This window comes from Melanotaenia boesemani, chromosome 4 (genome assembly GCF_017639745.1).
Source record: "Melanotaenia boesemani isolate fMelBoe1 chromosome 4, fMelBoe1.pri, whole genome shotgun sequence".
In the NCBI taxonomy this organism is placed as follows: domain Eukaryota; kingdom Metazoa; phylum Chordata; class Actinopteri; order Atheriniformes; family Melanotaeniidae; genus Melanotaenia; species Melanotaenia boesemani.
Genome location: NC_055685.1, coordinates 1,626,892 through 1,647,385, shown reverse-complemented (window position 1 = coordinate 1,647,385; position 20,494 = coordinate 1,626,892). Strand labels below are relative to the sequence as shown.

Here is a 20,494-nt window from a genome sequence, read left to right as displayed (position 1 = left end):
CAGTTTGCCATCCAGTACTGGAATAGCCTCCAGTTTACGATTCAGCTCCTGTACCGCCACAGCCTGATTGTTCGTAGCTCGGCACACACCCGCACAGAAATCCGGCAGCTTGCCAGTGACTGCCGACAGTGTCCGAATTTTGCGATATGCCAGGAAACCGCCCGCTCCAAACAGCAGAAACCCAGTTATCATGAAACCGAATGTATAGATGTCCTCCACGTCCTCGACAGAAAGAATCGACAGACACATGACTTTCCACGCTCCCCAGGAATCCATCACATATCCAGCCGAAAACGTTCCGCCAGGGCAAGCAGGCTCCCCTACGCCTGTTTTCCGGTTCGAATAAATTTGGTCGATTGCATTTAGGGACCAGCTGATCAAATCCATATCCAAGATTTAGTTTTTGGAAGGAAATGCAGAGAGAGGCTCAGAGATGACAGGACAGTAGCAGCAGGGCAGAGTGAGAGGGAGGGAGAAGAAAAAGCGTCTGCCTCGGTTGAGAGCCGGAAGAAGAGAGCCCTACAGCTCTTATAAACTTATAAGGAAGTTTAAGTCTGCGTGAGAACATGGAAGCAGTAACACGCGTGTTGTTTACCTTCCTGCTGTGATCACACGGTCCGGATATGGATGGATCTTTATGATTAATTAATGGTAGCATTTAATACAGCCATTATTGTGAGCCGGGAGAGCTGATATGTACCTCTGGAGCGTCCTGCTGTCCAGGTGTGGGATGCTCTTCCTGTGACGTTTCCGTGGCAACAGTGGGAGAAGGAAGGTCTGCCACATCGCCGACTTCATCTACTGTAACAAAGTCACTCATGTTGAAGGGGAAGTCATCCGACTCCTCTTCCTCAACCTGAGTTTAGAACACAAACCCAGAACCATGAGATGAGACTGAGCGACGTTTCACCTGTCGGCATGTCGGCAGGTGTGTTCTCACCTTTCTGGATTCAGCCTCCCCACCGTACTGTCCATCCCTCCAGGAGCTCTGCCTGTACCCCTCAGACCTGCAGGAGGACCTGGACCCAGATCCTAGATCTTCACCGTAGCCTCTCTTCCTCTCCCTCCATCTCCTCTCCTCCTCCCTCCTCTCCCTCTCCTTGCTGGCTTTCTCAGCTCGCTCCTTCTCCCTCCGGGCCCTCGCCTTCTCCCAGGCTCTTCTCTCCTTCTCCCTTCTTTCTCTCTCCTTCACCTCCTTCTCCTTTCTGAAGTCCCTGTCTTTTCTGTCCCTGTCCTGCCTCTCCTCCTCCAGTGTGGCTGACTCCTCTGCTGTTTCTGCCTCTGTCTTTGCTTGTGCTTCCTCTGTTTTTCCAGCCGCTGGTGCTGCAGTTTTCTTGGGATGACTGGCGGTTCTTGTTCTGCACTCTACGAGCAGTGCATTCACCATCGCCTGGGTCATCTGGTCATACAGGGATTTAAAAAACAAACATGGTAAAAACGTATGAGCCAATCAGTTGATGACTCCCAACCTTAAATGATGTTACCTTGGGGAGTTCAGGCATTGCCGCCTCCTGGGGGAGTGAGCTGCCATCAGCAGGAGGTCTTTGTGTCTTTTCTCCAGCAGACATGGAGTCCTTTCCCTCCTCAGAAAAACCAGCATCTTTCTTCTCTTCAGCATCTGATGTTTCCTTTATCTCCGTCACTGAATCAGCATCTAGTGCAGCTGGAGACTCAGAAACCATACGCTCTTCCTTAATATCGTCTTCAGCCATCTTCTCCATCTTTTCATCGCAGTCTTTTTCCACCGCCTCCAGCGGGGGTTCTGATTTCTCTCCATGTGCCATCACCTCTTCTGCAGCTGCTGCTGACTGGCTGTCATCCCCATTCGCTGGTTTATCCTACCACCACACATACAGAGACATCTTGTGACCACAGAGTTCAATGGTAATAGCAATAACTGTCATATCATTTGTTCTTTACACAACTTTGCATACCATAAATTATGAGGGAAGGCAAGTTTATTTATTTCATGTTCAATACAATTCAAAGTGCTTTAAATAAAACATTAAAAGCATGACAGCGGGGAGCAGGAAGCAAATGAAAAACAATGAAAAACAACCTTCAAAAGAAATAAAAGTAAATAAATAAAAACAGAAAGAAAAAAAGCTAAAATAAAATAGATAAAATGCAAGAAATAAAGTTCCAGTATGGATAAAAACAGCATTAAAACATGATCAAGTTTAAAGATTCCAGCTTAAAGAACCAGATCTAGATCTGGACTCTAAATAAAAACTAGTCTATACAGCAGAGAACAGGTGGGTCTTTAACCTGGATCTAAATAAACTGAGTGTTTCAGCTGATCTGAGGCTTTCTGGGAGTTTGTTCCAGGCATGTGGAGCATAGAAGCTGAATACAGCTTCTCCATGTCTGGTTCTGACTCTGGAACTGATAAGAAACTGGATCCAGATGACCTGAGGATTCTGGTAGGTTCATAAGAGGTCTCTGATGTATGTTGGTCCTAAACCATTCAGAGCTTTCTAGACCAGCAGCAGAACTTTAAAGTCTATCCTCTGACGGACCGGCAGCCAGTGTAAAGACCTCAGAGCTGGACTGATGTGGTCCACTTTCTTGGTCTTAGTGAGGACTGGAGCAGCAGAGTTCTGGATCAGCTGCAGGTGTCTGACTGATGTTTTAGGTAGAACCTGTAAAAACACTGTTACAATAATCAAGCCGACTAAAGATGGAAGCTGGACTAGTTTTTCCAGGTCCTGCTGAGACATCACATCTACCCTTGATATGTTCTTAAGGTGACTTTGTGGTTCCCTTCGTGTGTTTCTCAAAGTTTAAGTCTGAGTCCATCACTAGACCCAGATTTCTGGTCTGGTTGGTGGTTTTTAGGTGTGTAGACTGAAGCTCTGTGGTGACCTTTAATCGTTTCTCTGTGGCTCCATCACCTCAGTTTAGTTTTTGTTTAACTGAAAAAAATTCAGACACATCCAGTCATAAATCTCCTCAATACATTTACCAAGAAGCTGTACGGGGCCTCGATCTCCTGGTGACATTGTAATATATACCTGTGTGTCATCTGCATAGCTATGGTAACTAATGTTGTTCTTTATGACCTGTATCAGTGGGAGCATGTAGATGTTAAACAGAAGAGGCCCCAGGGTGGAACCTTGGGGAACTCCACATGTAATTCTTGTCTGTTCAGACAAGGCAACTTGTATTATTTCATCAATAAAGAAGAACCTTTGTTGCAAAGCAGTTTACTCTGGCTTTGGGTTCTATTTAAGTTTGGATTAGGGTCAAATAAATAATTAAGTTTGGTTTTAATTGTACACCTAAAGATGTGCAATAATTATATATATATATATATATATATATATATATATATATATATATATATATATATATAGACATTAACACATTAATAATTTATTTAATATTTATTTCTTTCCTAAGTTACCATGGTGTAAGCGGGATAATGCCCTTCGAGGTGTCCATTATAAATTTATGTATATATATATATATATATATATATATTTTTTTTATTTACACTACCACTCAAAAGTTTGGGGTCATCCAAAACTGTCATTTATTTTACATGAAAACTCACATTTTATTAAACAAATGGGATGCAAAATCAATAGAAAATATAGTCAAAACACATTGACAAGGTTAGAAATAATGATTTGTACTTGAAATAATAATTTTGTCCTTCAAACTTTGCTTTCATCAAAGAATCCTCCATTTGCAGCAATTAAGCCTTGCAGACCTTTTGCATTCTAGCAGTCACTTTGTTGAGGTAATCTGAGGAAATTTCACCACATGCTTCCTAAAGAACCTCACACAAGTCGGATTGGTTTGATGGACACTTCTTACGCACTGTGCGGTCAAGCTGTTCCCACAACAGCTCAATAGGGTTGAGATCTGGTGACTGTTTTGGCCACTCCCTTATAGACAGAATACCAGCTGACTGCTTCTTCCCTAAATAGTTCTTGCATATTGCGGGCTAAGTGGAGAGCAGCTTCGGCGGTCGCTAAGGCAAAAACTAAGGGGAGGGACACCAGGGGAGGAGTTTGGAGAGGCCATGGAGAGTGACTTCCGGAAGGCTTCGAGGAAATTCTGGTCCACCATCCGGCGTCTCAGGAGGAGAAAGCAGTGCTCCGTCAACACTGTGTACAGTGGGGATGGGAGTCTGCTGACCTCGATTCAGGACGTTCTGAGGCGATGGACAGAATACGTCGAAGACCTTCTCAATCCCACTAACACATTTTCCGATGAGGAAGCAGAGTCTGTGGTAGCTGGTGCTGGTTCTCCCATCTCTGGGGCTGAGGTCGCTGAGGTGGTTAAAAAGCTCCTTGGTGGCAGGGCCCGGGGGGTGGATGAGGTCTGCCCAGAGTTCCCTAAGGCTCTGGATGCTGTAGGGCTGTCTTAGCTGACACGCCTCTGCAGCATCAGGTGGACATCGGGGACAGTTCCCCTGGACTGGCAGACTGGGGTGGTGGTCCCCCTCTTCAAAAAGGGGGACCGGAGGGTGTGCTCCAACTACAGGGGAATCACACTCCTCAGCCTCCCCGGTAAGGTCTAATCAGGGGTGCTTGAGAGGAGGGTCCGTCGGATAGTCGAAAATCGGATTGAGGAGGCGCAGTGTGGTTTTCGTGGAACAGTGGATCAGCTCTACACCCTCTTCAGGGTCTTGGAGGGGGCATGGGAGTTCGCTGAACCAGTCCACATGTGCTTTGTGGACTTGGAGAAGGTGTTCGACCGTGTCCCCCGGGGACTCCTGTGGGGGGTACTCCAGGAGTATGGAGTGCCGGACCCGCTTGTACGAGCTGTCCGGTCCCTGTACGACCGGTGTCAGAGCTTGGGCCGCATTGCCAGCAGTAAATCAGAATCATTTCCAGTGCGGATTGGACTCCGCCAAGGCTGTCCTCTGTCACCGATTCTGTTCATAACTTTTATGGACAGAATTTCTAGGTGCAGCCGAGGTGTTGAGAAGATCTGGTTCGGTGGCCTCAGGATTGGGTCTCTGCTCTTTGCAGATGATGTGGTTCTGTTGGCTTCATCGGGTCGTGATTCGCAGCCGAGTGTCAAGCGTCTGGGATGACCATCCAAGACCATGGTCCTGAACTGGAAAAGGGTGGAGTGTTTTCTCTGGGTCAGAAATGAGGTCCTGCCCCAAGTGGAGGAGTTCACGTATCTCATGTTCTTGTTCACGGGTGAGGGAAGGATGGAGCGGGAGATTGACAGGCGGATTGTTGCGGCGTCTGCAGTGATGTGGACTCTGCATCGGTCTGTCGTGGTGAAGAAGGAGCTGAGCCAAAAGGCAAAGCTCTCGATTTACCGGTCGATCTACGTTCCTACCCTCACCTATGGTCAAGAGCTGTGGGTAGTGACCGAAAGAACAAGATTTCGAATACAAGCGGCTGAAATGAGTTTTCTCTGCAGGGTGGCCGGGCTCTCCCTTAGCGATAGGGTGAGAAGCTCTGTGATCCGGGAAGGGCTCAGAGTAGAGTCACTGCTCCTCCAGATCGAGAGGAGCCAGATGAGATGGCTCGGGCATCTGGTCAGGATACCTCCTGGACGCCTCCCTGGTGGTTTGTTCTCCTCCATCATTAGTCTCTTCTAGCCTCAGCAGTAGCTGAACAGTCTGTTTGCCTCTGCTGTCTCTCCTTGCATCTCCTTACCTCTGCCAGGCTAAACCTCCCTCTTGGAACAGCAGAAGTGCTGATGAAGCATGATCTCCCGTCTGGAAAACATCCCCCACTTGGAGAATAATCCATAACCTCCCAAGGCTTAAGCTTGTTCCCCACTATGGTGCTCCTGTATGTCCAGGTCACCCATCTGTTCAGCCGCTCTACTCAGGACCCCAACAGGACAAAGTAATGCAAATCTCTGCAGTACTGGGGCCTTTGGGGCTGCCGGCCCAATGCTGGCTCCCTCCTGGAGAGACTGCTCTATAGCTGAACATAGATTCAAACTATCTGTATCTATGATAAACTCGCTGTCAGGATTATTCCCTTCAAGGTTAGTAAAAGCCTGCAGACTAGCCCACTCATCGTACCCGCTGCCCTGAAGACCAGAGTGACCATCGGGGTGGACGCTAAAGCTACTCTGTACACCTCTGTCAGGAGTGCTTGCTGTTGGAGACAAGCCAGACCGGGCAGACATAGGGAATAACATACATGTAAAGTATGTGCACATCTTCTGTCTGTCTGGTTTGTCTGTAAAATCCAGGTTTCATCAGGTATTAATGCTGGAGAGGTGTTTGGTTGATTCAGGGTTACACCTTGCTAAGGCTGCAGCTATTTCTTGTCCATGAGAGAGGTTTCTATTGTCTGGGTTCCATGCTGCTGCAGCTGTATTCATATTGGTCAAATCTCCTAAAAGAACTGCGGGATTATCATGGACCATGCATCTTTCTGGGTTTGTTGGTAGTCAGTTTTACTTTATCTTTCTGGCAGTCAAGAGCCTAATCCATGTTTTTTGGACCTCAAGTCGACGTTTCAGGGCAGCTTTGGCCTTGAAGTAGTGGATATCATAAGCAATCAACCCAGTCCTCCAATTTGTGAAGGTATTACATTGGAAGGAGGTGTCGTCCATAAATCTTGAGAGCAACACTGGTAGCTGATCCTGTGGCCTGGTGGCAACTCCAAAACAAGTAATAGAACTCAGTTTTACAGTAATATGTTAGGTCATGGGTGTTCCATGTATGTTAACATGTCCTACACAAAGTTCATGGTTTCATTTGGATTTATATTAATCTTTTCCAGAGGTTTTTCCATTCCATAAATATTACATAAAATCTTCCCAGGGCCTCCAGGAAGGCCCGGACCTCTGCTGCCTGCAGACCCCTTTCCACAGTGCCCTTTACCCTTTTCATTTCTATTCTAGTTTCATGATGTATCCCTATTGTGGAAAAGAAATATACAAGCAGTATTTTTTTCTAATTGTGATGTTTTTCCAGTCCCTGGCTCATGTACTTAAGTCAAGTGCACCGCAGACACACAACCACTAACCTGGGATACGTCCCGATACGCAGCGATGACTTTACCCTGTGTGCTGGCTTTGGGGTCGGGCTTGCGGGAGAAAAACAGAGGGTTATTCTGGATGATGCACGGAAACATCTGGAAACGTTTGTAGACAGACAAGGCCATTGCTGCGGTCGCCATCTCACAAATGACCTGACGAGGAGGAGAAAACAGCGCGGTGAACTTATTATTCTAGTTAGATCACACTGGAATGGACTGAACTGGGAGTACTGGTTAACCAAACAGCTCTCACCATGTTACTGAGCACCAGAGTCTTGATGACCGTACCAAAGCGTCGCACTAGTTTCAGGACCTCGGAGGAGCCTGCTGGTGTGTCTGGAACGTTCCTAATGACCAACAGGCTGCTCCATCCAACCAGACCTGAACTCTCCTGCAGGACAGACACGAAAAGGTCCTGAGGATTTAAAAAGCACCACAAACAGATACCTCTGCTCATAAACAGTCACAAATTACAGCAAGTCTTCCAGCTACACAGACAAAAATGAAGCAGTTATACTCACTAATGGATCTGCTGAACTCATGAGGATGTTATAAAGAGCCACCTGTGTGAGGAGATTTTGGCATTTGTTAGATAAAGTTTATTGGTGAATAATGAAAGAATATCAGAGGATCATATTCACGAACCCTTAAAACTCCAAGACAGTTGTGGCTATTATTGGTCCACTTTTTTTTTCTTCTTTTTATATAAAATCCATGTAAAACCTCAAACCCCAGTTACCATGCAGACATGATGTTTCCAGCCTCAGCTGTCAGATTGGGAGGTAAAATGATGTAAAATGAATGTATGAATAGATATAGCAGCATAAAGACCGACCAGAAGAAGAAAGCAGAATTTATTACTAACAGAACTTTGTAGAAATAACACACAGACCAACAGTGACCAAACCTTTTCTCAAAAATGCCTGGAAAACTTGTGTAGTTAAGCTATCCATCACAGTCTACCCCAGAGTTACACACTACTACACACTGATGATCATTGAAGAGATAGACCTCAGGAGGGCTGGAGATCTAGTGGAGTTTGGAGTTTTAAGGGTTAAATTCTCAAAAAGTGTTTTTAAAAGCTTGTGCACAGGCTGTGAAGAAGTAAAAGCTAGTGGATTTGTAAGGGTTAAACATCTTCAGGAAGACGAGGGACGTACCGGCGTGCTCAGGCTGATGGGCTGTTTGACCAGAGTCATTTTTACTTCGCTGTCATTAATCTTTGCAGGTTTGAAGCTGTGGACCTTCACCATCTCCTCAGCGACTTCCAGGTCAGGCAGTGACACAAGAGCCTAAAATCCCCAAAAATACATCAACTTCAACACCTGATTCTAAAGAAATAGTCAAATGAATCATTACAGAAGCAGCGATTCACAGAGAAAACATCCCACTGACTGGATGAATTTAAATCATCGTATTGACCTGAACACATTCCATGGCTGTTTATTAACTAAACCACTCACGTGGAGGCTTCAAAACAGAAAGCAACAACATCAGAATAAAGCCCTGATAACAGAGTTCTCCAACCTTTTACATCATGTACCACCTCAGAAGACATGAGGCTCTCATAGTTTATCACCTAAACCTTTCCTCCAGGCTTCGGACGAGGCAGGTTACATCCAGACGGAAATACTTTTGATCGATGAGTGTTTGCAGCTATCACTGTAAAAGGATTTATCACCAGAACTGACATTTAAACTAAGCTAGACCTTCAGAAAGGTCCTGACCCTAAGGGGTCTGGTTTGTTGACAAGTTTTGATTTGGCCTTTATATAATAAAATTTAAAAGATATATCATTCCCAGTGCAGGCTGTGATATACTTACTGTTAGCCACACGTATATATCACGGCTGCCACGCACTCCTACCGTTCGTTTAGCATGTAGGCCACTCACGTTGACCCAGTGGATATATTTTAAATCAACCCACTTAAACAAGTGTAAATCACCTCAGAGTAGATCAGAAGATCAGCTGTTGGAATTATCCAGTGATGGGACATAGAAAGTTTGATTTCGGGCCCTCCCTCTCTCTACAAGGGCATGCAAATATGCCGCAAATGTGCCTCCCCTTTCCTTGCATTTACCTTCGAGCCATCATTTTCCTCTTCGACTGCAATAAAAAACAAGGCACTCCCAAAGGGAGGACTCTTTTAGTTTGCCTGACACACTTTTCATTCCATGCTGTTGGTTCACTCTTGGCGAGTTTGAAAGGTGTTTGTATGGTGAACAGTCCCGTTTATTTGGGGAAAAACCCATGGTTTGTTTTGCTCTGTTGTACGTTTGTTATACTTGTTTGGTGTTTAGCTCAGGACATGATGTGCTAGATCTATGTGGGGCATCAGTGTGGTTTCCATTCCTGCTAAATGTAACCGTCCTATGTATTTGATAATGTGGGTTGTGGGATGCATTTACAGGATGAGTGCAGGTGTAACTGGCCCTGACTTTTTTGTTGCTGTGAGCAGGCTGGCCTAAGAGCGGCTGGAAAACAGTGAGGCGAGGACTGTACCATTCCTCCAATAGGTGCATCCTCAATTATAACACATTTCTCTATTAAAATTCCTCCTACCAAAGCTAAAAGTATTTACACACTATATACATATTACAATCATAAAGTTAAACCAAAAACCCAATATACAAATAAACTCCAAAAAATCTTCCTGCCACATGGTCTCTCCCAAATCATTAAAAGCTATCCAGGCCACCTGCAACCCACTTGCCCGGTCACCCTGGAGAGGCCATGCGCCAGGTAAGTAAAACCCATTACTCCATGGACTTCAAATGTACACCTATTCACTGCTAACGGCTGTCTTTGGCAGGTATCTGCAAAACAAACCAAATATCAGTATTCAATAAACAGTTCAACCTTAGTGTGCTTCTTTTAAAGTGCCAGCCTGTAAATTAACGTGAAAATGTACATGAAAACCAATCAGTGTGCTATACTATTTACATGTCCCAGTCCACGTAACGAACCTCAGCTTCGTTACAGTTGCCCTCAAGGTAGTGTCTGATTTATATTATATTAAAATCTGTTCCTGGCTTCCAAAAACCTGCCAAGAAAAACCAGGAAGATGTATCTGTCGAATTCCTCCAGGAGACCCACCTGGAGGACGAGGACCATGCTAAGTTCCAGAGGAGTTAAGTGGGGCAGGTCTTTGCTGCCTCATATTCTTCTTTCAGTAGGGGCGTAGTAAAAAGCTGGCATTTAAGTCTCGGCTGTGTTAAAGACAGCCAGAGCCGCTGTGTAATAGTTAAAGGAATTCTCGCAGGTAAAGAGGAAACATTCATGAACCTAGATTGTCCCCCAACCTGCTCCCCTGACTTTCTCTCCAAGACTTTAGCGGTTTTTTGGACCGGGTCTCAGGGGCTACTTGCAGGTGGAGTTGTCACCTTAATCGCTCTCTTGACAAATTTACATCGGACATTTCTCCCCCTTCAAAGCAAGCGAGGGTGCTTACTACTATTTAAAATTGTCTATGTATTTGAAGAAAAACCTGCGTTAACCCGTGAAAAATGAATGCTGTTAATCAATTGATGCGTTAACGCAATAACGCTATATGTCTAACTTAATTTTAAGTTGTAGTGAAGTTGTATGAAGTTAAAACGTTGAAAGAGTCCCTTTCAACTACAGTTCACACAGCAGTAAAAGTGACTGGAATCAGGATTGTGATGGGTCCGTGTCTAATTCTCTCCTCCGTAAGGGCCCCTGGCCTGATTTTATCAGAAAACCCATGCCAACAAGCTAATTTTCATGCATAACAAATATTTACCTGATAGTTCTACATCTTTGTGGTGCGTTAGATGTGAGGCTGCTCCACTCCCTAACCCAGAGCTGTATTTTTACAGCTGAAGTCACACTTTTAATCAAATCTGAAGTTGTAAGGATGGTTTCTACACCTTTCTTTCTAAGTTCTTAGAAAGAAACTGGGAGCCAGGAGGCCAGACCTTCTCCAGACCATCGCATCGTGCTGATGCTAACCTTTCCGATGCGTGCTGCCAGGATGATGTCAGACGGCGTCTCGAAGGACTGGACAAGCTGTGCGACATCACTCTCTGACCAACCAGACTCAGGAAGTCCTGTGATCAGCACCTTACACTTCTGTTAAAGACATAATGATGAGGTAAAAACGAGCTTTATCTGGTAAGTAAAGGAGATGGTATGTACTGGATCATGTACCTGATCTTCAGCCTTGTTGTCAGCCTCACCTTCTGATGGATTAGAGAAGAAAGAGCTTTAAAAACATCTTCAACAAATCTAGTTCAATTTAAAAGCCTGGAAATAAAAACAACTTCAGTTTGTTGTTAAAGGAGGATGATAGCAATCCTCTTTGTCACAGCTGGTATAATTTCTCATCATTTTAACGCTTTAAGTGGTTTCTTTACACGAGCATAGAGCACAGATTCCTACCGGAGCCTTTCCCAGCTACACCTTTGTCCTGGTCTGGAGCCGGTTTGCTGTGAAGAGAGGAGTGGGACTAACTGGGTCTGCAGTGAATGACTGAGATCAGCAGAGTAAAAATAATGAAAAACTTTGACATACCTGTTGGCATCGGAAGATGCTCCATCTTTAGGCTTCTGCAAGAAGAAAAATACACGTTACACAAAAAATCACACTGGCACACCTGCATGTGATCCACAATACCTGGTTCCACTGCTTATCTCAACTTTATTCCCATTCATTTCAAGCAAAAAAAAAAAAAAAAAGGAAAAATAAAAAAATGCTAAAAAAACATGTAATAAATTGCTGGTTGTAGCTCTTCTGTCTCCGGAGAACGCAGGATGGAGACCATGAAAACAGCTGACTGTAAGATAACATGCTGAACCAAGGTTCTCCTGGTTGGTTTTCTTTGGTTATTAGGGACGGGTATTAGGGACGGGTATGGGGACGGGTATTAGAGACGGGTATTAGGGACAGGTATTAGGGACGGGTTGCGTATTAGGGATAGTATTAGGTAGGGTTGGGAAAAAAAATTGATTCATAAATTTTTAATCGATTCAAATTAAATAAACCGAATATCGATTCATAAAACTGGAGATCGATTTTTTAAATGTCCTTATTTCCTGTAACGTGACTCGACTCGTATGACTTACCGAGGTTTGGTGAGATCGGTCACTATTACGTTCAACAGGAAGTGGTGTCACTATGCACGTAGTTTATAATAAATCCGATATGCTCGTTTAAAGTAACATTTAATCTATTACAGGTTTACACATCAACCTTTTATCAAACAGTAAACCGCCTGCTTGAGTTTCCATCTGAAATGTTTTATCCACCACAGTCCAGCTCTGTTCCGATTAACAATAATAATAATAATAACAATAACGATAATAATATGGGACATATAGCCAGAAAGCATTTTGGCTGAAATGGTGAAGAAATTGGTGATGGAGCTAATGATCAGGGCTAAAGTCAGGGAGGAGGAATGGCTAAATGCTGTTATTTATTGATTTAATAATTCACCCGGTCACATTCTCGTGAACAGCTGTTCACATCTCACATTAGCGCAGCTGTGTGAAAGCTATACGTTTACGTTACTGATTAAAGTTTGTTACATTCTCCATGAGAAGCCAGAATTTTGTCCTTGAGGCTAAAAGAAAAAGAAAAATGTTCGTACTGGTCTGATTAATTCATCCTCCATAAGAAGCTTGGCCCGACGCAGCAGTGTTGTGTATTTAAATGCTACGCGTTGTTTGCATTTACATACTTTCTCACCACCTCAATCAGCTGTGTATTAAAGCTATCATTCACCCTCGCGTCAGGGGAAAGGGTTAACCCTAACCCCGCTTGTCTCTGTTCTGTGTTAACCACGCCCACCTCAAATCTGACCTGAGATATCTGAGGACTAGGGGCTGCCATTCACACATGGATGAGGGCTTCAGATGCCATCAGGTTATTGGAAAGCAGTTTGTGTGTGTGTGTGTGTGTGAGTGTGTGAAAGAGGAAAATGTCAAATTGTTTACAGCTATGAAACCCTCCAGGTGGAGAAAAGGACTAAATTTAATCCCAGGTCTGTCTCAGATTTGCAGTTAAATGTCCTGAAAGGCTCCAGCAGACACGAGGACAGGACCCCGTCCTCATACCTTGGCTACTGAAGCTGTGATTTCCTTCTCTCTGATACAGAGGCTGGCAGAGGAAGCCAGTGCCTGGGCGTCCTCGGCCTTCACCATGCAAACAGACGCCTGCAACAAGCGTGGACGTCAGTCATGTCCCTGAGACAGAAACCATGGCCTCAGCTGCATCGCTCATAGGTAAACTTACCCTCTGCCCTTGGTGCTTCTCACTCTCTTCCTCAGAGCACGGCATCAGGATCACGTTATTAATCTTTCCAAAGGACCCGACCAAGTCAGTAACTTCCTGTTCTGTGGCATCCATTGGGATGCCTGTCAGATAAACCAGGCGATCTGCAACACCGGAGCTCTGGGAGGCTGGGGTCACCACTTTCTTCTTCTTCTTGGCTGGTGGAGGTTTAACAGACTGGACACAAACAGCTTAATTTTATTCCACGACCACAAACACTTCATGATGTTAACAACTTTGCTGAGAGTAATGTCTGGGGCCTCGGTGCGCACCGTCTTGGTAGTTCTGACTGTTGGCTTCGTCGCGCCCTTCACACTTTTAGAAGGAGGGTGTTTGGAGCTGAGACCTGCTGCAAAGGAAGATGAAGCATGGCCGCTATCAGCAGAGCTCTTAGATAAACCATCATGTGGGCGCTTCAGACCACCGCGAGGAAAACTCCCTGTAGAGGCGCCATACATCAGAAACAAACACACAGGAGGAGAAGATGAATGGGACATTTCTCTTCTGATAATCCACAGCTACACACTGCACTTCCAAAAAAAAAGAAAAAACACAGAAGTGTCCATCTGGATTTAACTAAGCTAACAGGTGGGAGCCTCCTATTGGATGATTCCTGCAGGATGAACATCTTCCAGCTGCAACTAGTTATTTAACCCCAACTGTTCAACGAGCAGCTTCTCATGTCTGAAACAACCATGAGGAAAGAAACATCTGTGGTCGTGGAGAAGATGTTTGGTCTGGTCCAGATCATCGGTATCAAGCAGAGGAAACATCCCAGGAGAAGCAGAAGCTACTAGAACATGGTTCAAAGATGTCCAATGTCATCATTAAAACTGGAAGGATGGTGGGAACCATCGTCTTACAGGAAGAAACGTGGTCATAAAAACATCCTAAATAATGGTGATTTAACATTTGGTGGAGCCAGATGGAAGAAAAACAGCAGTAGAACTCAGGACCATGTTTAATAGTGAAAGTTAAAACATTTCGACATGAAAAATGAAGGAGCTCAAGGGACCGAACAGCTGTGGAGCCAGAAGAAAACCACCAACCAGTGAGGCTAACCGGAGAAAAAAACCAGTCTGTAGCATCTTTAAATCCCAGTATAAACCAGTCTGTAGCAGCTTTTAATCCCAGTATAAACCAGTCTGTAGCTGCTTTAATTCCCATTATAAACCAGTCTGTAGCAGTTCTTAATCCCAGTATAAACCAGTTTGTACAGCTTTTAATCCCAGTATAAACCAGTCTGTAGCAGCTTTTAATCCCAGTACAAACCAGTCTGTAGCAGCTTTTAGTCCCAGTATAAACCAGTCTGTAACAGCTTTTAATCCCAGTATAAACCAGTCTGTAGCAGCTTTTAATCCCAGTATAAACCAGTCTGTAGCAGCTTTTAGTCCCAGTATAAACCAGTCTGTAGCAGCTTTTAATCCCAGTATGAACCAGTCTGTAGCAGCTTTTAGTCCCAGTATAAACCAGTCTGTAGAGGCTTTTAATCCCAGTATGAACCAGTCTGTAGCAGCTTTTAATCCCAGTATAAACCAGTCTGTAGCAGCGTTCAATCCCAGTATAAACCAGTCTGTAGCAGCTTTTAGTCCCAGTATAAACCAGTCTGTAGCAGCTTTTAGTCCCTGTATAAACCAGTCTGTAACAGCTTTTAATCCCAGTATAAACCAGTCTGTAACAGCTTTTAATCCCAGTATAAACCAGTCTGTAGCTGCTTTTAATCCCAGTATAAACGTGTCTGCAACAGCTTTTAATCCCAGTATAAACCAGTCTGTAGCAGCTTTTAATCCCAGTATAAACCAGTGTGTAACAGCTTTTAATCCCAGTATAAACCAGTCTGTAACAGCGTTTAACCCCAGTATAAACCAGTGTGTAACAGTTCTTAATCCCAGTATAAACCAGTCTGTAGCAGCTTTTAATCCCAGTATAAACCAGTCTGTAGCAGCTTTTAATCCCAGTATAAACCAGTCTGTATCAGCTTTTAATCCCAGTATAAACCAGTCTGTAGCAGCTCTTAATCCCAGTATAAACCAGTCTGTAGCAGCTTTTAATCCCAGTATAAACCAGTCTGTAGCAGCTTTTAATCCCAGTATAAACCAGGGTGTAGCAGTTTATACTCCCAGTAGAAACCAGCCTGTAGCACCTTTTAGTCCCAGTATAATCCAGTCTGTAACAGCTCTTAATCCCAGTATAAACCAGTCTGTAACAGCTTTTAATCCCAGTAAAAACCAGTCTGTAACAGATTTTAATCCCAGTATAAACCAGTCTGTAGCAGCTTTTATTCCCAGTATAAACCAGTGTGTAGCAGTTGATAATCCCAGTATAAACCAGTCTGTAGCAGCTTTTAATCCCAGTATAAACCAGTCTGTAACAGCTTTTAATCCCAGTATAAACCAGTCTGTAACAGCTTTTAATCCCAGTATAAACCAGTCTGTAGCAGCTTTTATTCCCAGTATAAACCAGTCTGTAGCAGTTTATAATCCCAGTATAAACCAGTTTGTAGCTGCTTTGAATCCCAGTATAAACCAGTCTGTAACAGCTCTTAATCCCAGTATAAACCAGTCTGTAACAGCTCTTAATCCCAGTATAAACCAGTCTGTAACAGTTTTTAATCCCAGTATAAACCAGTCTGTAACAGCTTTTAATCCCAGTATAAACCAGTCTGTAGCAGCTCTTATTCCCAGTATAAACCATTGTGTAGCAGTTTATAATCCCAGTATAAACCAGTCTGTAGCAGCTTTTAGTCCCAGTATAAACCAGTCTGTAACACCTCTTTATCCCAGTATAAACCAGTCTGTAACAGCTTTTAATCCCAGTATAAACCAGTCTGTAACAGCTTTTAATCCCAGTATAAACCAGTCTGTAGCAGCTTTTATTCCCAGTATAAACCAGTGTGTAGCAGTTCATAATCCCAGTATAAACCAGTCTGTGGCAGCTCTTAATCCCAGTATAAACCAGTCTGTAACAGCTCTTAATCCCAGGATAAACCAGTCTGTAACAGCTCTTAATCCCAGTATAAACCAGTCTGTAGCAGCTTTTATTCCCAGTATAAACCAGTGTGTAGCAGTTTATAATCCCAGTATAAACCAGTCTGTAGCAGCTTTTAGTCTCAGTATAAACCAGTCTGTAGCAGCTTTTAATCCAAGTATAAACCAGTCTGTAGCAGCTTTTAATCCCAGTATAAACCAGTCTGTAGCAGCTTTAAATCCCAGTATAAACCAGTCTGTAGCAGCTTTTAATCCCAGCATAAACCAGTCTGTAGCAGCTTTTAATCCCAGTATAAAACAGTCTGTAACAGCTCTTAATCCCAGTATAAACCAGTCTGTAACAGCTTTTAATCCCAGTATAAACCAGTCTGTAGCAGCTTTAAGTCCCAGTATAAACCAGTCTGTAGCAGCTTTGAATCCCAGTATAAACCAGTCTGTAGCAGCTTTTAATCCCAGTATAAACCAGTCTGTAGCAGCTTTTAATCCCAGTATAAACCAGTCTGTAGCAGCTTTAAATCCCAGTATAAACCAGTCTGTAGCAGCTTTTAATCCCAGTATAAACCAGTCTGTAGCACCTTTTAATCCCAGTATAAACCAGTCTGTAGCAGCTTTAAATTCCAATATAAACCAGTCTGTAGCAGCTTTTAATCCCAGTATAAAACAGTCTGTAGGAGCTTTTAATCCCAGTATAAACCAGTCTGTAGCAGCTTTTAATCTCAGTATAAACCAGTCTGTAACAGCTGTAAATCCCAGTATAAACCAGTCTGTAACAGCTTTTAATCCCAATATAAACCAGTCTGTAACAGCTCTTAATCCCAGTATAAACCAGTCTGTAACAGCTCTTAATCTCAGTATAAACCAGTCTGTAACAGCTTTTAATCCCAGTATAAACCAGTTTGTAGCAACTTTTAATCCCAGTATAAACCAGTCTGTAACAGCTCTTAATCCCAGTATAAACCAGTCTGTAACAGCTTTTAATCCCAGTATAAACCAGTCTGTAGCCGCTCTTAATCCCAGTATAAACCAGTCTGTAACAGCTTTTAATCCCAGTATAAACCAGTCTGTAACAGCATTCAATCCCAGTATAAACCAGTCTGTAACAGCTCTTAATCCCAGTAGAAACCAGTCTGTAGCAGCTTTTAATCCCAGTATAGACCAGTCTGTAACAGCTCTTAATCCCAGTATAAACCAGTCTGTAGCAGCTTTTAATCCCAGTATAAACCAGTCTGTAGCAGCTTTTACTCTCAGTATAAACCAGTCTGTAACAGCTTTTAATCCCAGTATAAACCAGTCTGTAACAGCTTTTAATCCCAGTATAAACCAGTCTGTAGCAGCTTTTATTCCCAGTATGAACCAGTGTGTAGCAGGTCATAATCCCAGTATAAACCAGTCTGGAGCAGCTTTTAGTCCCAGTATAAACCAGTCTGTAACAGCTCTTAATCCCAGTATAAACCAGTCTGTAACAGCTTTTAATCCCAGTATAAACCAGTCTGTAACAGCTTTTAATCCCAGTATAAACCAGTCTGTGGCAGCTTTTATTCCCAGTATAAACCAGTGTGTAGCAGTTTATAATCCCAGTATAAACCAGTCTGTAGCAGCTTTTAATCCCAGTATAAACCAGTCTGTAACAGCTCTTAATCCCAGTATAAACCAGTCTGTAACAGCTTTTAATCCCAGGATAAACCAGTCTGTAACAGCTTTTATTCCCAGTATAAACCAGTGTGTAGCAGTTTATAATCCCAGTATAAACCAGTCTGTAGCAGCTTTTAGTCCCAGTATAAGCCAGTCTGTAGCAGCTTTTAATCCAAGTATAAACCAGTCTGTAGCAGCTTTTAATCCCAGTATAAACCAGTCTGTAGCAGCTTTTAATCCCAGTATAAACCAGTCTGTAGCAGCTTTTAATCCCATCATAAACCAGTCTGTAGCAGCTTTTAATCCCAGTATAAAACAGTCTGTAACAGCTCTTAATCCCAGTATAAACCAGTCTGTGGCAGCTTTTATTCCCAGTATAAACCAGTGTGTAGCAGTTTATAATCCCAGTATAAACCAGTCTGTAGCAGCTTTTAATCCCAGTATAAACCAGTCTGTAACAGCTCTTAATCCCAGTATAAACCAGTCTGTAACAGCTTTTAATCCCAGGATAAACCAGTCTGTAGCAGCTTTTATTCCCAGTATAAACCAGTCTGTAGCAGTTTATAATCCCAGTATAAACCAGTCTGTAGCAGCTTTTAGTCCCAGTATAAGCCAGTCTGTAGCAGCTTTTAATCCAAGTATAAACCAGTCTGTAGCAGCTTTTAATCCCAGTATAAACCAGTCTGTAGCAGCTTTTAATCCCAGTATAAACCAGTCTGTAGCAGCTTTTAATCCCAGCATAAACCAGTCTGTAGCAGCTTTTAATCCCAGTATAAAACAGTCTGTAACAGCTCTTAATCCCAGTATAAACCAGTCTGTAACAGCTTTTAATCCCAGTATAAACCAGTCTGTAGCAGCTTTTAATCCCAGTATAAACCAGTCTGTAGCAGCTTTTAATCCCAGCATAAACCAGTCTGTAGCAGCTTTTAATCCCAGTATAAAACAGTCTGTAACAGCTTTTAATCCCAGTATAAACCAGTGTGTAGCAGCTTTTAATCCCAGTATAAACAAGTCTGTAGCAGCTTTTAATCCCAGTATAAACCAGTCTGTAGCAGCTTTTAATCCCAGTATAAAACAGTCTGTAGCAGCTTTTAATCCCAGTATAAACCAGTCTGTAGCAGCGTTTAATCCCAGTATAAACCAGTCTGTAGCTGCTTTTAATCCCAGTATAAACCAGTCTGTAGCAGCTTTGAGTCCCTGTATAAACCAGTCTGTAACAGCTTTTAATCCCAGTATAAACCAGTCTGTAACAGCTTTTAATCCCAGTATAAACCAGTCTGTAGCTGCTTTTAATCCCAGTATAAACGTGTCTGCAACAGCTTTTAATCCCAGTATAAACCAGTCTGTAGCAGCTTTTAATCCCAGTATAAACCAGTGTGTAACAGCTTTTAATCCCAGTATAAACCAGTCTGTAACAGCGTTTAATCCCAGTATAAACCAGTCTGTAGCTGCTTTTAATCCCAGTATAAACTAGTCTGAAGCAGCGTTTAATGCCAGTATAAACCAGTCTGTAACAGCTTTTAATCCCAGTATAAACCAGTCTGTAACAGCTCTTAATCCCAGTATAAACCAGTCTATAACAGCTCTTAATCCCAGTATAAACCAGTCTGTAACAGCTTTTAATCCCAGTATAAACCAGTTTGTAGCAACTTTTAATCCCAGTATAAACCAGTCTGTAACAGCTCTTAATCCCAGTATAAACCAGTCTGTAACAGCTTTTAATCCCAGTATAAACCAGTCTGTAGCCGCTCTTAATCCCAGTATAAACCAGTCTGTAACAGCTCTTAATCCCAGTATGAACCAGTCTGTAACAGCTTTAAATCCCAGTATAAACCAGTCTGTAACAGCTTTTAATCCCAGTATAAACCAGTCTGTAACAGCTCTTAATCCCAGTATAAACCAGTCTGTAACAGCTCTTAATCCCAGTATAAACCAGTCTGTAACAGCTTTTAATCCCAGTATAAACCAGTTTGTAGCAACTTTTAATCCCAGTATAAACAATCTGTAGGAGCTCTTAATCCCAGTATAAACCAGTCTGTAACAGCTTTTAATCCCAGTATAAACCAGTCTGTAGCCGCTCTTAATCCCAGTATAAACCAGTCTGTAACAGCTCTTAATCCCAGTAGAAACCAGTCTGTAGCAGCTTTTAATCCCAGTATAAACCAGTCTGTAACAGTTCTTAATCCCAGTATAAACCAGTCTGTAGCAGCTTTTAATCCCAGTATAAACCAGTCTGTAACAGCTTTTAATCCCAGTATAAACCAGTTTGTAGCAACTTTTAATCCCAGTATAAACCAGTCTGTAACAGCTCTTAATCCCAGTATAAACCAGTCTGTAACAGCTTTTAATCCCAGTATAAACCAGTCTGTAGCCGCTCTTAATCCCAGTATAAACCAGTCTGTAACAGCTTTTAATCCCAGTATAAACCAGTCTGTAACAGCATTCAATCCCAGTATAAACCAGTCTGTAACAGCTCTTAATCCCAGTAGAAACCAGTCTGTAGCAGCTTTTAATCCCAGTATAAACCAGTCTGTAACAGCTCTTAATCCCAGTATAAACCAGTCTGTAGCAGCTTTTAATCCCAGTATAAACCAGTCTGTAGCAGCTTT

General features: G+C 43.0%; 1 protein-coding gene across 1 annotated transcript in view; it reads right to left on the bottom strand.

The window, feature by feature from the left end:
• si:ch211-89o9.4 (uncharacterized protein LOC566247 homolog) overlaps positions 1–20,494 on the bottom strand; it is a 53,841-nt gene that overhangs the window by 8,330 nt on the left and 25,017 nt on the right. The window contains exons 7-20 of the mRNA XM_041982506.1: positions 13,539–13,705; positions 13,228–13,443; positions 13,050–13,148; positions 11,509–11,543; positions 11,377–11,423; positions 11,146–11,177; positions 10,948–11,067; positions 8,135–8,266; positions 7,496–7,537; positions 7,228–7,365; positions 6,963–7,127; positions 1,485–1,838; positions 941–1,399; positions 701–856 (exon numbers count right to left, since the gene is read on the bottom strand). Coding sequence (XP_041838440.1) covers positions 701–856; positions 941–1,399; positions 1,485–1,838; positions 6,963–7,127; positions 7,228–7,365; positions 7,496–7,537; positions 8,135–8,266; positions 10,948–11,067; positions 11,146–11,177; positions 11,377–11,423; positions 11,509–11,543; positions 13,050–13,148; positions 13,228–13,443; positions 13,539–13,705 — 2,162 coding nt within the window. The remainder of the gene's footprint in view (positions 1–700; positions 857–940; positions 1,400–1,484; positions 1,839–6,962; positions 7,128–7,227; positions 7,366–7,495; positions 7,538–8,134; positions 8,267–10,947; positions 11,068–11,145; positions 11,178–11,376; positions 11,424–11,508; positions 11,544–13,049; positions 13,149–13,227; positions 13,444–13,538; positions 13,706–20,494) is intronic.